Source organism: Anolis carolinensis, chromosome 1, assembly GCF_035594765.1.
Source record: "Anolis carolinensis isolate JA03-04 chromosome 1, rAnoCar3.1.pri, whole genome shotgun sequence".
Lineage (NCBI taxonomy): Eukaryota > Metazoa > Chordata > Lepidosauria > Squamata > Dactyloidae > Anolis > Anolis carolinensis.
The window spans coordinates 3,466,879-3,482,999 of NC_085841.1; the positions used below are offsets into that span (position 1 = coordinate 3,466,879).

At 37.6% G+C, this 16,121-nt stretch overlaps 1 protein-coding gene across 2 annotated transcripts in view; it reads left to right on the forward strand.

The window, feature by feature from the left end:
• Positions 1-16,121, forward strand: part of fzd3 (frizzled class receptor 3) — a 50,689-nt gene that overhangs the window by 3,931 nt on the left and 30,637 nt on the right. For both annotated transcript variants that reach the window (XM_008121137.2, XM_062969343.1), the window contains exon 2: positions 9,480-9,948. In XM_008121137.2, coding sequence (XP_008119344.1) covers positions 9,760-9,948 — 189 coding nt within the window. In that variant the 5' untranslated portion in view covers positions 9,480-9,759. The remainder of the gene's footprint in view (positions 1-9,479; positions 9,949-16,121) is intronic.

The following is a 16,121-nucleotide window of genomic DNA, read 5'->3' on the forward strand; positions in this document are numbered from 1 at the left end:
AGGTGATGATATTATGTATTATCCTCTAGGCTGAGACCATGCAGTATTAAAGACTGAAGTTTGTGGGTTCACAAATCCTCCCTTCCATCAGAGGGGACCACAGTTTCAAACAATGACAAGCAACATGTATTGCCGTTGAAAGCTAAAACTTTATTAGTAACGTATGTGTTTGACCTTGAACTGCACCCTGCCTCTTCCCCATTAAACAAGTAAAATAAAATAATTCTCTTTTCAAAATGACTCAGTTTTATCTCCCTCTAATGCCCATTCTCCCCACATGCATCAAAACAAAAAGAGTAAATAATGTGTCTTTTGTTTCACCAACAAGATGTGGTTCATGGAGAAAAAAAATCATGGTTGATTCATACCTTTAAGGGGTGTTATTGTTTTGGAATACATTTTCCATATGCTGCTTTCTTTTTTTAAAAGTTGTTTTTAAACTTTTTAAAACTTATTTTAAAAGGGAAGTCTCAAACGTTTAAATTCGATTTTAGTTGTTTAACTCAGAGTGTTTTCATCTACTGTGCATTGTCTGGGAGGCCCTAATGGCTTAAAAGAAGAGATAAAAAATGTATTACATAAATAATAGAAGAGAGGTGGAGTGGTGCTCCTAGCCTAAAATAACAGGAGAAGAGGATCGATGGAGACCCTTGATTTGTTTCTTGTCTTCTGCTTTCGGATTTCCCTTCTGACCGATTGTTGTTGCAAGGGAGATGCTGGGTTAGGTGGATCAAGCAGAGCAGCCTGTCGAATTCCCATGACTTTTTAATACTTTTCTGCACAGGAAGCAATATTATTTGAAAATACGATAATATGAACTTATTGTTGTTTGCCTTTAAGTTATTTTCAATTCATAGCAGCCCTAGGGCAACCCTACCACCCCCACCCCACCTCTTATCAAATTTATTCAAATGAGGGCCTTTCTTTGTGGCTTACTTAGAAAGAAGAACTGGCCCAATGAACCCATTGGATTTCCATGGTCAATGGAGATTTGAACCTTAGTTGTAGTCTAACACTCAAACCACTGCACCATGTTGGTTCGCAAAAGAATTAAGACTTTAACTCTGCAGAAAGCCAACTTGCACTGCACTGACTCACTCTCTGCTTTGGAGAGGTTTGGGAGCAAAATTTGTTTTGATCAGCCTTGCATTTTCCTGGTTCACTGCACCCACGCAGAATAATAAAAACCAGTAAAGATATATTAAATATACAGCATAGAATGAAGACGGTGGTTGGCATTGTTCTTGGAGATCGAATGCATCTGAGCACAGGAGGCAGCACTAAACGAAATCCAGGAGAATCTTTTTGTTTGTTTCTTGGAGGGGTGTGTTTATGCCTGTGTGTGTTGTGTCAGCAATGTTGGTGAAGGCTTCTCCTCACTTCAGTGCATGGATGGCTGCATAAGGAGTGAATCTCCTTCACTGCGCATGAGGTAGGCATTTCTCTGAAAATGAGATGGTGGGAGAATTCTCCGCCATGTCAGCAAAAATAATTTAATCAGGGTTTTTTCCTTCTCGTTTATATGGTTTTGGGGTGAAGGATGCCTAGCTTTCGCAGTGCCTGCAAAAGAATACGCTTTCTCCCCTTTCTGTGCTTCTCTCCCGCCTTCCTTCTTTCTTTTTCTCCTTGGAATTAAGACCAGGACTAGAAGAATAGAACAAGTCTGCAGTTTTTCTTTCACCGCTCCCTCCCTGTATGCAGTAGATTTCAGTTGGAAAAAGCCTGGACCTATAGGGGTAAGAAGAGAGCTTAAAAACTGTGATATAGGACCATTCCCTCCTTTATGATCTCTGAAATAGAATCAGGTTATTTCTCTTTTTTTTAGTGCTCAACCCATAATTGGAGTAATTACTACAAATGATACTTTGCCTTTGAGCTACAGAAATGCTGCAATGCTTACAGACTGAGTGGGCACATCTTTACGAGAATTTCATCCAGATTCATTCTAGAGACTTAAGTTATTATTGCCATCGATCTGTGAGTCATGTGGCTTCATCAGAAAAAATTATTTTTGTGAAATATGCTTGCAAATGTCTTAGGGAAATAATTAGCCTGAATTTAGTTTATGATTCACATCTGTACTGGTGAGGTTTTTTATTTGAGTTACTATATGTTATATGATTAAATTGTTGATAAGGCAAAGCTTTATATTTAACCTTAAATAAAATAAAGTATTACTGTATTATTATTACTATTATTATTACTACTTTGTGGGAGTTTTATTTATCGTGTCAGAAGCAAATTGAGAATACAGCTATAATGTATAAAAAGCCACAACAAATTTAAAAACTTAGCATTATACAAAATTTTCTTTGACCAGAAGCTGACCACTTGGAGTGCCTTTGGTGTCACTGTGCATGTGGCAGGGCTCAGACTACATTGTAGTAAGTGGTCTGTGGTTTGCTCCTCTCCACACTCCTATCACTTTAAGGATACCTTCTGTACTTCAGTTCTTGAGAATTACCAACATCTTTTGATTGTAATTAAGAGTTATGTGTGATCAGGTTCAATTCAAGCATTTGTTGTTGGATTTCTTCCATTTCTTCCATTCTGCTACCACAAACCTTATTCTTTTTTTTAGAGATTTTTCTTCTTCCCTATGCTGAATTGCTCAGATTATTAATAATACTCAGATAGTGTTTGACAGTAGCCAAACACTTACTGCACTATTTTGATTTCTTCCTGAATCAGCTTTTTGGACTTGTCCAAAGCTGTGGTGCTACTTATATTAACCCTGTTCATCTCTGCTTTGTAACTATACAGCTTTCACTCTAGAGTAGCTATATAGGAGGTTGTCAAAGAACAGTTGTCAAACCATAAATCACAGGCTGTCTAGAAAAAAAGAACAGAGAAAGTAGTAAAGTTCAAAAAACTTCAAGCCTCGTAAATCTCAAGCCATGATGAGCAATTGCAGCTTCAGACCACACATTTAGAATGATGGAAAGCATTGTGGTCTTGCATATATTTCTAGAATGCAGACATGATAGGCAGAAAGTTATTTGGTTGTAGATTTTTGTATTTTTGCACCGCTTTTCTGCCAAGTCACCCTCTGCAGTTTTGGGTTTGAAACGGCATTTTATTATCTAGATGCATAATATATTCCTAGGATTGCCAGCTTTCTGCACATGGTGGAAGCAGACAGGGTCAGAGCCAAAAATAGTAAAGTACAGCCCTTTTCTTTTTCTGTTTTCTCCACAGTTTTCCATCCTTGTTGTTATCTGACCCTAAGACAGACCTATAATGGGTTTTCTTGTTGAGAGGGACGGTTGCCATTGCCTTCCTCTGTTGCTGAGCCAGTGTGACTTACATTGAAGTAATCCCTCCTCCTTCTCACCACGCTTTGCTCTCCTCAATGAAATTCAAAGGGGCCGGGCTTGTAATTTGGTGAGGCACAAGCACACTTTGGCAAGGAAGGTTATAGACCTTGTCAAACTATAACTCCCATGATTCTATGGCATTAAGCCATGGCAGTTAAAGTAGTTTCAAACTGTATTAATGCTGCTGTGTACATTCTCTTTTGTGGAAAGAAAAAGCAGGGTATAAAAAAAACATAAACATAATAATAACAACAACAACCATAACAACAATAATATGCACCCTCAATGTAGACTAACGCTGGGGAAGAAACACGTGGCTCAAGGGAGGAGCAAAGAGAAGGAGATAAGGGCATTTCCCTCACAAATAAGATTTTCTACTTCCTTGTGAAAATTTCCTCCAACCCTCCCAATTTCTAGTATCACAGGGATGTTTAAAATGGTATTCATAAATGCTCAGATGAAGTTTTAAAATAACGTGGTCCAAAAAACAGAAATGTATTTATTGGGAGGGAAAAGACCTTCATTTTGTGTCCCTCTGTAGGTTACCCTTTTGAGCTTGCAGAAATCCGAGCTGTTCACTTTCAGGGCGTTTCGAAATTAAATGGGCTGTGAGCATTGCAGGTGTTCAGCATCCTAGGCTGGAGGTCAGCACTTTAGCCAGGGGTCAACACACATCATGTTGGCTTACTAACCAAGTCGTCTTTGCTCTTCCTGTGTCCCGTGGCAAGCGCAGAGCTTGGAGATTTGTCCCTTCCTCTTGCATTAAGGTCTGGAAAAGAAAAGGCTAGAGAGACTCCTGCTGTTCTTTTCTTTTCAGCTCAAATTCCTTTCTTTATCCAGATACTGGCTGTAATTCCATGCGGCAAATTGCAGGAGACTGTTAGTGAAGATTGGAAGGGGGCGGGAATCTAAAAGGAATAATGTTGGAATGGAGAATAGTTCTTTCAGTTTTGTTTATTTTCCTTGGAATACTGGGGGAAAGGATTTTGAAATACTTGTTTCTAGGTTGAGGAATAAAACATCTAAGATAAGGTGTTCATAGATTTATCATCTTCATTACTGGTTGTGTATCCCTTGTGCAAAATTTTTGAGACTAAGTGTTTTTGGGTTTCAGATTTTAAAAAAGTTTTGGAATATATGTATTTGCATACATGTACCCTAGGGGTAGGTCCAAAGTCTAAACGCAAAATTAATTTTTGTTTCATGTGCTCCTTATGCACACAGAATCATTGAATCCATTGCATCCTAGTCTCCAGAGAAGCAGAAAACAAACTTGCCCCCTCCTTAATGTGACATCTTTTCAAAATATTTAAACATGGCTATCATGTACCTTCTCAACCTTCCCTTCTCCAGGCTAAACATACCTAGGTCTCTAAGCCAATCCTCATAGGAATTCATGGTTTCTGTACCTTTGACCATTTCTCTGGAAAAGTTCCAGCTTGTCCATATCCTTTCTTTAATTGTATTGCCCAGAGCTGATCAGGTGTGATCTGACTAAAACCTGACATAGCCTGAAGGTAATTTGTACAATATTTTTAACAGTTTTGTGCATGAAGCAAGGATTGTGAATATTGAACCATTGGAAAGTTTAAAATGTCATATCTTAGATACACACATTTTGGATTCTGGAATATTTTGGAATTCTGGATAAGGGATGCTCAACAAGAAGACAAGGCTTTTCCTTGTTGCCCCACAGAGAAGGACCAGATTTAATGGTTTGCAGTTACGGGTAGATTTTGATAGAACATTAGACTGAACTTCTTGAAAATAAAACCTGTTTGATAGTGGAGCCAATGGTCCTTAAGAGATAGTGGGGTCTCCCTCTTCAAAAAGAAACTAAACAGATACCTAGATTGTGACTTCCTGCACAGCTGAAAGGGATCTGAACTGGATAGCCCAGTGGGCAGGATTCTGTCTTATTAAAATGCTTTCCTCATGCCTACAGAAATTTAGTGATGTACAGAGCCAATGATGATATTGCCCCCAAAAGAATGTTCCCATGAATTCATCCCTTAATCCCAAATTTATATCATTTGGAGGTGTAGTTTAGGCATCCAAAAAGGGTATGGTAGAATTAAAAAATCATTAACAGTAAGGTTTCATGAACTTATTAGAACCATAGACAAGGAAACCTTTTCAAATATGTACATTTTGCATGTTGCAGTACATCTCCCACTGTGTGCAAATATTCATCCTCAGCTTTGACAGGTTGAGTGCTCCATCAGAGAAAAGCAAGTTTAGTTTTGAAAATAACATTTTTGGAGGATTGTCTAGTGGACAGTTCCTCTATAGGTATGCAGAGAAATCATGGCGGAATAAACATTACTTAATGTTCACATCATAAAGGCTGGATGACTTGCATTATGTGCATTTATCTCCTAGTCACAACCCCCGGTGGTGCAATGGGGTAAACACTTGTGCTGGCAGGACTGCTGACTTGAAGATTGGGTTGCTGACCTGAAGGTTGCCTGTTCGAATCGAACTCAGGGAAAGCACCAATGACCTCCCTCTGTCAGCTCCAGCTTCCCATGCGGGGACGTGAGAGAAACCTCCCATAAGGATGGTAAAACATCAAACATCTGGGTGTACCCTTGGCAATATCCTTGCAGACAGCCAATTCTCTCACACCAGAAGCGACTTGCAGTTTCTCAAGATGCTCTTGACACAAATCAAAAATCTCCTAGTCAGTATTATTTACATACATAATATACAGTCAACCCTCCTCTGCATCCACAGATTCCGTGATCCACAGCTTGAAAATATTTTTTTCTTAACTACAAAAAGCAAACCTTATATTTGCCATTTTATAGTTCTATGATGATTTATGCCCCCAGCTTTCTGGCCCCTACCTCAATATTTGTTTCTGCCACACAAGGGAAAATTGTCTTTCTCTACTGTGAAAGTCTTAAAATGAAGGTCTTAAAATGTGAAGGCCTTTCTACTGAACTAAAATCAAACACTAGAAGTTCAAAAGACTTTCGTTTTGTAGTTCCATAATATTTCTGTTAAAGGAATGCAAACATGTGCTGTCTGTATTGTGTTTAAGAACCAGATTTTAAATTTTAGCCTCAGTAGTTGATCTTCACACTCTCAGCATCTTCTATGTAGTGTATGCATAAAGGATGGATCAGTTTTGCGCATTCATGAGCACTTACCTTCTTGACACACTTCTTCCATTATGCCCCTATTGCGCTAATAAGAGTTCTTACAATTCAAGCATGGTTGAAACCTTCTACAAAAAACCTTGGGAACAGCTGTATGACTTCACACACTCATAATATGAAGAATCTTGTGCAAAATATCAGTTTTAGCATTTGCTGGGTTTGTGAAAATGCCATGGAAATTGTCACTTGCAGACAGTTCGAAATATACCAATTGGTACTGCATTTTCTTTCAATGTTAGTATTATTTTCTCCACTAAATTGGGGGTGGAAATCATGCCCTATGTCTATATACTGCTTGTCAGTTTTAATTGTAACTTTGCTGTGGTGTAAAGGCTTATGAATAACAAGAAAACACTTGTTATCTGTTAATTTAAAAGTTAGGTATATTGTGCCAAATTACAGTTGTCAAAAAAAAGTCGGTCTTCTGGATTCCAAGTAAGGGCAACGATATAAGCAGCCTGAGCTACTGTTGAGGGATGGAAGCCTTAATCGATTTAATGTTAGATCTAATCAACTAAATCTTTAATCTTAGCTTAGAATTTGTCCCTGCCCCTTGTAATCATTGGGCTTGATGCCATGCAGACGGCACAGCTGTGCCAACCAGACAGCACAGCTGTGCCAAGTACCTGCTTTCTATGCCAGATTTGTTTTCTAGGATGAAAGTAATACATAGCTTTCCTTCTTGGAAGAAAAAGTCTGAGTTTGGGGAAAAATAGTATCAAACATGAGATCTGTGAGCACTAGGGGTCCATCTACATTGCAGATTTAATGCATTTGACACCACTTGAGTTGCTATATCTTGATGCTGTGCAATTCTGGGAGTTGTAGTGTGGTGAGGCACTGGCAGTCTTCGGTAGAGAAGACTGAAGACCTTGTAAACTACAACTTCCACAATACCATAGCATTGGGGCATAGCACTTCAAATGGCATCCAACTTCACTTGTGATACAGTGTACATGCACCATAGGATTTTTGCTTTTCACTTTAGAGGAATCATAACCAATTGCAGCTTTTAATGTCAGAGGAAACTAATTGGAAAATGCGGTTTCTCTGATCGTCATCCAGAAACCATCACTTCGAATACAGCACATTTGATCCATACGTGGAATTTTATGGCTGTTGTTTATGTTGGCTTTAAGTTATCTCCGGGTTCAAAGACAGTGTTCTGAATGTCAATTGCTATCTTGTTTGTTGACTTTGAATGGGTATTTGATAGGATGTTGAACTTGTTTGGCAGGAACCAATGGAAACTACATGTGATAGGATCCATAGGGTACCTCTGTAAAACTGGCCTTACATGGTTTAATACTGAGTGACCTTGAGCTAGTGATTTACCATATATACTCGAGTATAAGCTGACCCGAATATAAGCCGAGGCACCTAATTTTACCACAAAAACTGGGAAAACTTATTGATTCGAGTATAAGACGAGGGTGGGAAATGCAGCAGCTATGGGTCAAATTCAAAAATAAAAATAGATATTTAAAAAAATTGCATTATTTGAGGCATCAGTAGGTCACATGTTTTTGAATATTTATATAAAACTGTAATTTAAGATAATGATAAGACTTTAATAAGATAAGACTGTCTAACTCTGAATACCTATATACTCAAATTAAGCCGACCTGAATAGAAGCCAGCCAGGACCCTCACTCGAGTATAAGCCGAGGGGAGCTTTTTCAGCCCTAAAAAAGGGCTGAAAAACTAGGCTTATACTCGAGTACATACAGTAATTTCAAAAGCTTTGTATCTGCTTATTGTAATTGTATTTTAATTGATTTGTTTTGATACTTGTAAATGTGTATATATTTTAAAAAAAATATTTACCTTTTGTCTGTTTAATTGTTTGGCTTTTTCAATTTAAATGGCTTTTGGTCTCAATTTTTATGGGAAAAGTGGGGTAAAAATAACAACAGCCAAGATCTACACAGGGATACATTCACTAAATCCTTGTTGGAATTTAAAACACATTTGAAGACCTATCTCTTCCAGTGGGCCTACTCAGCAGGCCAGCTTTAATCATGAATGTTAAATTGCCTCTTATGTTTAATCTTTTTAATATGTAATATGTATTTAGTAGAAATATGTTTTAATATGTGTATTTTATAGAATGTTTTAGATTATATGTTTTAGTGATGTTATAACCCACTTTGAGCCACAAGCAAATGTGGGTAAGAAATAATAATAATAATAATAATAATAATAAATCTTTATTTAAATCTCGCTTTTCTCCCTAAATGGGACCCAAAGGGGCTTACAACATTATAAAAGACAAGACAAAACAATATACATATGTAAAACAATCTATAAAAACAAATTTACAATAAGAAATAAACATTTTTAAAAACATTTGTCTAATACAGTTGACAAATTGTGTACTGTACAATTCAACCCTTGCACTTAATAACAACATTGTGCAAATATGCTTCTGCCTGTAGTGTTCATTTAACAGTGCACATCTGTATGTGTAGTATGTGCCAGTGTTTGCAGTGGCAATACATGTGCAGCTGCATTTACCCAGCTTTTAACTGAATGTTGAACTAATTCTATAGAAGAACATACTGGGATCAGAAGTATTTTATATTGCGGATTTTAAATTTTATTTTGTGGAATGCTTTTGTATAGATAGAGATATCCTGGAGATGGGACCCAAGTTTGAACACAAAATTCATTTATGTTTCATATACACCTTATACTATACATATCCCGAAGATGATTTAATGCACAGTCTTTTAATGTTCTGCATGAAACACATTTTCTGTAATTTGAATTATGAGAAAGCAAAGTTATCACTCTGTCAGTCACCCATGTGGAAAATTTTGGTGTGTTTTGAGATTCTGAATAAGAGATAATCAACCTGTACCTTTGCAGAACTGAATCGAAATGGGGGATGCTTCACTCAGGGTTGGGATGGTTCAATAGTAAGTTTTATTATTCATAAACTCCTACAAATTGATAGCAATAAAATGTAATAACTCTTTTATGATCTTACCTTTAGGCTGCTTAATCAAAGAAGACGGCAGTTGTCAACATGGGCTCTGTTTGGGAATGTGGTTAGTCAATCGCTGTCATGATCTAACACCACATGAATGATAATATGAAACAAAGAGCCAAGATGAAGTACCTTACTTTTGGGAGCACAAGCATTCTGTTGGACAATGTTAAATTCTAACAATGCTAAGAGTTGCTCTATCTCTGAAGGACCTTAGGATGAGAACTTGAAATGCAAGTACAAATATCTAGCAGTGTTCACAAAATCTCATGATCACTGCAGAAGAATGGCAGCAAACTGGGTGATGCAGTTCATTTGGCCTTTGGCTGTTCTCGTCGGATGCACCAGTGGCCACAGCTTGTTTTCGTGTGAACCGATAATCTTGAGGATGTGCCAGGATCTACCTTACAATAGCACATTTATGCCTAACCTGTTGAACCATTATGACCAGCAAACAGCAGCACTAGCAATGGAGGTAAACATTTACATTTTCCTGTAAAATGAACATGATATATGGCGTTGTTTGAATTCCTGCCAATGCTGGTTATCTCTGGGAAAAATGCAATATAGTTTATTGTTTTTTTTTTACTGTATCTGCTTGAAATAATAAAATATAGATGTGCCTTCAAGTGTTTCAGGGTAACAAACACATCTTACAAAGGAAGCCTTTCCAAAAGTTGAAGGAGAAGAGATATGAAATCTACCTGCTGGGGGAAGCATATGTTGTTATAATCCTGTAGGATTCCATATTGGTTTGCACAGGAGTATTTTCTGTGTAAGATGCATGCTACTTTCTTGCGCCTTTGAAAATTCCTTAAATCATTGTGAATGTTCTTTGTATGCTGTGGATAAACAGGGCTGTCACAATTTATGAGACCAGTGTATCTCCAGACAGATTAAATGGCAGATTTGTGTTTGGAAAAAACCCAATAAAATTGAAATGAGGTGGTAGTTTGTCCAACATGTTTAGAACTCAAAAATTTTCTGAAGGGCGGTTGAGCAGTGAATCCATAGTCTGTTGTGAATACAGAGGAGGACTGAAATACTTGTGTGTTTGTGTGTGTGTGCATACATACACACTCACTCACACACATAGGTTAAATATCCATTATCTCAAATGCTGGGGCGAGAAGTGTTCAGATTATGGATTATATATATGGATATGCATAGTGAGATATCTAAACACTAAATTAATTTATATTTCATATGCATCTTATATATAAATGTCCCCCCCCCCCCCAAACTAACTTCTCTTAGGAAAAATGAGCCTCAAGAGAAGTCCAGGCAAACTTGAGTTACATTACAATCAAATTATTTTGTAGGAGGAGGATACTCAGCAATCATAATAGAATTTGCATCCAGGGCTGAAATACTTCTTACATTTTTGTTGTTGTTGTTGTGTACTTTCCAAGTTGTTTCCAAAGTATGACAGCCCCAAAGTAGACATGTCTCGGGGGTTTCTTAGCAAGGTTTGTTCGGGGTGGCTTGTCCTCACCTTCCTCTGAAGCTGAGAGAGTCTCACTTGTCCAAGGTTGCCCAGTGGGTTGCCATGGCCAGACTAGCAAATGAATACAAGTCTCCCAGTGTCCTAGTCCAACCCTTAAAACCACTGTATCACACTGACTTGGTGGCAAATATTATTTTTCCTTTGACACAACTACACCCTGCAATGAGGCAGATTCCCTTTGGGAGAGGCAGGTCTATCTCTACTTTTCCATTCATTTTGACCAATGCACATGGATTACCACTTGAGAGAGCAATAGTTTTTTTTTAAGTCTCCAAATTACTATCATCAAGTTGGTACAAAGTACCTTGTTACTTACAGAGGTGATGCTTGTTTTATGTCCTAATATTTGATTAAATTGTTCTGCATTGTGGGAATTGGAAGTCTAAAACACTTGGAGGGCTGAAGTTTGCCCATGCCTGGTTTAAGCAGAACAACTAGTTGCTGTCCAACATGAATCAGTATTATAAAGATAGGTATCGCCATACAAAATAGAAATTTATGCCTGGAATCCTTTTGGGAACATAGTGTATTCTTTTGACCATTGTGAAATGAGTATATTCAGTTCATGGATTTTTGTTTTTGTTTAAAGAATTGCATTTTTATATAAAACACAGGTGTTTTGCTTTAAGAACATATGTATTCATTTTTTTCAGCACTGTGTTTTAATGTATGTAGGCTGGTTTTGTTTTTTAGGGTCATTGGGCAGATGGCTTAATATTGTGGCTAATTCCAGTGTCTAAGACAAGCTTAACAAGGAGATTACTGTCTTTCAAAATGCACACCCCAATTTTAAGTAGGTTGGTGGACCCCCTTTCTTAAAACAAAGAGTTGGTAATATCCTTAAGTTTGTTGAAAAGACAGGTAAGACTGCCTTCTACACTGCCGTGCAATCCAGATTATCAAAGTAGGTAATCCACGTTTTCTGCTTTGAACTGGATTATATGACTCTACACTGCCATATCCCGTTCAAAGCAGATACCGTAATCTGGATTTTATATGGCAGCGTAGATGGGGCCTAACTGTCCCGGAAGTATCTTGGAAGCATTTCTACCAAAGCTTGAATAAACGGGACTGTCATCTTGAAGAGTTCCTTCCCAATCTTATATTTGTTTGTTAATGAGAAAATGTCAGATACAGTAGAGTCTCGCTTATCCAATCTTCGCTTATCCAATGTTCTGTATTATCCAACACAGTCTGCCTTTTAGCAATCAATGTTTTTGTAGTCAATATTTTCAATACATTGTGATGTTTTGGTGCTAAATTCGTAAATACAGTAATTATTACATAATGTTACTGTTTTTCTGTCAATTTGTTGTTTTTAAATTAATTTTTATTTAAATACATTAACAACTTACAGTGAAACAAAACACACAAACACTGAACATTTTACAAAATATAACCCCACCACCAAGGCCTGAACAAGTATCCTTTCCTTTACCAAAAGATTTATAAGTCAGCCGTTAAACAAATGTCATATCCAAAATTCCTGACCAACAAGGTTGTATTGTTTTCCTTTTTCACTTTCCTAGAACATATTTAACAAAAACTGACCAGTATAAATCAAAATCATATCTATTAGTTTCCCCCCGAACACCCTCATTTCCATTGATGATTTATCATTTAAGGCTACATTCAATACCTCCCCATACCATGGTTTCAGTGTGAGATTGGTTACTGTCAATTTGTTGTAAAACATGATGTTTTGGTGTTTAATTTGTAAAATAATAACATAATTTGACATTAAATAGGCTTTTCCTTAATCCTTCCTTATTATCCAACATTTTTGGTTATTCAATGCCAGCCCGTTTATGCTGGATAAGTGAGACCCTACTGTATCTGCAAAATGAATAATGAATAATTCTAATTTTCTATTACACTACAGATATTGTAGTTATAAACTGACCTACAGTAGAGTCTCACTTATCCAACATAAACGGGCCAGCAGAATGTTGGATAAGCGAATATGTTGGATAATAAGAAGAGATTAAGGAAAAGCCTATTAAACACCAAATTAGGTTATGATTTTACACATTAAGCACCAAAACATCATGTTATACAACAAATTGGACAGAAAAAGAAATTCAATACGCATTAATGCTATGTAGTAATTACTGTATTTATGAATTTAGCACCAAAATATCACAATGTATTGAAAACATTGACTACAAAAATGCATTGGATAATCCAGAACGTTGGATAAGCGAGTGTTGGATAAGTGAGACTCTACTGTATTTTTAATAGCATGTTACCTAAGTCTTCCAGCATGACTATGGTTGGATTCACTGAACATTGGCCATAGAATTGCACTGGATGACCTAGTAATTCCTAGGGAGATGGTCTCCCTAGAAATGTCTAGGTTCTCTGGTTTGACAGGCAGAAATTGGCCACAAGAGAACTAGAGATTCCCAGACAGGTGTTCTCTCTAGCAATATCTAAGGTTCTCTAGCATGACCAGAGGACGTTGACTATAGATTCCCACTGGAGGACCTACCATGTTTCCCTGAAAATAAGACACTGTCTGATATTAATTTTTGCTCCCAAAGATGTGCTGGGTCTTATTTTCAGGGGATGTCTTATTTTTCTATGAAGAAGAATTCACATGTATTGTTGAACAAAAATGAACATTTATTATATACTGTACAGTAGTTGTCATCACAAACCAACATAACCAGACAAACTGTGAATCCTATCAAGAATTTCTTGTTACTACCATTATTTCCATGTACAACTGGTATGTACATTTACCAATCCTGCATGCTCTGGTGTTCTGTTTTGCAGACGCTGGGCATGCTTCAAAACAAAAACTTTGCTAGGTCTTTCTTTTGGGGGAGGCCTTATATTTAGCAATTCAGCAAAACTTCTACTAGGTCTTATTTTTCAGGGATTTCTTATTTTAGGGGAAACAGGGTAGAGCACGCTTTCTAGGCTGTATGTCGCAACACATTAATGTGTCGGCTGCAATGTGTAGGTGTGTTGAAAAACCTCTTGGGTTTATGTGAAACAGGCAATGCATTGTATATTTTAAAAAAATATAAATGAAAAGTTTTCTTGAGTTATGTTTCTCCTCTCCCCATACATTTAGTTATTATTTTAAAAATTATGTTATCTGTATCTCTTATAAGGGTTTAGTTTATCTTCCGGTTTGTTCGTAATGACTGTGTCACGAATTGATGCCCATCTGAAACGTGTGCCATCAATATTTAATATTTGGAAAGCTCTGACCTAGAGATTTCTAGAAACGACATTTTAATCAAATCCACAAATGTTGAAAGACGTGTATATGTAGCAGAGGTGCCACTTCCTTTGTGCAGTAGCTCAGGCTTAGCTCCCCAATTAAAAATATATATACAAAAATTTAAAATAACCAACATGGCGGGGCATAGATGGTGGAGGCCGAATCTTTGTATCCTTGTGTGTTCCCTTGCCCCTTTGCCTCTGTTTCCCATATCATGATCCCGGTGGTGATATCCGGGAGGCCCTTCCTCTGTTCCGCCAAGCACGGTTCCTATGGATACCAGCCCTTTGTGTTGGGAGACAAAGGTGGCCATTCTGATTCTCAGGAGCCCTTTGACTCCCTCTCTCCCCTTTTCACACTCCTCACTTGCTCGGCTGGCTGTGCTAGGAAGCCTGTGGGTGCAGGGTTCCCATGGCAATGGGGGACGTCTATAAGGAGGGGCCGGTTGTGAGCAAGGAAAACATACATACACAACATGCACAATTGCCTTAATTTGAATGTCAACGTAGGCACTTCAGGAACCTATGATTTCTCTGTGTCAAGCAATTGTTTCATGTCTGTCCAATTTATTTTTATTTTTAATTATTTTATGCAATAGAAATGTTTGCATCATGGGCAGCACGCAACACATTGCAGGTTAAAGAAGGGAATTCAACTCACTTTGCAGAGCACAATTGGGACACTTACCTTAGTGTTATGCAGCATCCTTCATTGAGCAGTTGTAAGTTTTAGATTACAATCTGTGGATCTGTTGCTGCTTGCCTCTTTGTGGAGAAGGTTTCATCTGAATTTTTAGAATCTACACATCAGCTGGAGAAAACAGGGGGAAAGGCGTAGGTGGGTGCTGGAGAAGAAAGAAACCTCAAGTTGCCTGTCGACTTTATGTTGAGCCCATAAATTTCAGAAGGTTTTGTTAGGCAAGGAATCCTTAAAGGTGGTTTTACCAGTTTCTTCTTCTGAAATAGAGCCCATAACACTTAAGATTTATTGGGCATATGTGCAGGTATCATTGTTGCTTTCAAATCACTTTGTTATTTAGGACTGAAATAGTAGTCCTAGTAGCTCCCCAGGTAAGACACAAATCTGGGATGAGACCTGAAACTGATAAGGAAGACAAATAGACTACAATCATTAATGTTGTCCAAAGGAACTACCAAGCCCAGCCCTGCTTTCTACTCACAGCACTATTCCAGATAGACTGAATTTATTCTATGCATCAGCAGTTTATAAAATGTCAGAGTTATGCAAAGGCAAAATGCGTATGATTAATATCTAATGCATACACGGTATTCCCTATCTGAAGTCTGTGATCAGAATTGATTCAGAGATTGTTTGTTTATGAGGATATTCTCAGAGTCTTACATGGTATATAACTCTTAACTTATGGTTGTTTACTCTGGGCACATAATATCGTCGTTACAGCCTTTCTAGCAAAGCATAAATGACAGAGCTCAGCAAACCAAGCCATGGGGAGATGTCAGCCATTGTCAAAATGGAGTTGGTCAGCATCAAACAGATCAGCATAGTTCAATCTATATTTGATGCCAAGAGTTTCTGACATATGACTCCTCTATCACAGGGATAAAATCGTCTTCATTGTCTGATGCCAGTGTTGTAAAAGTCACCTTTCTACCATAAAATGACAGTGAATTGACACACACGGAAATCTTCAAAAGTGAAAAATCACCTTTTCGATAACAATCAGGAACTACTTAAAAACAGATATTTTTTTCCAAAACTAACATGATCTTTTACCCACTTCCGATCTGGGTTCTCAAAAGATCACAGGAGCAGGAAATTGGTCCCAAGAGCCATTGCATTCACTATAACCTCGATGCAAAAGATAGTGGAGAAAGAACAATCACATACATTTATTTAAGGTTATGAGACTTCATGGCCCTATTGG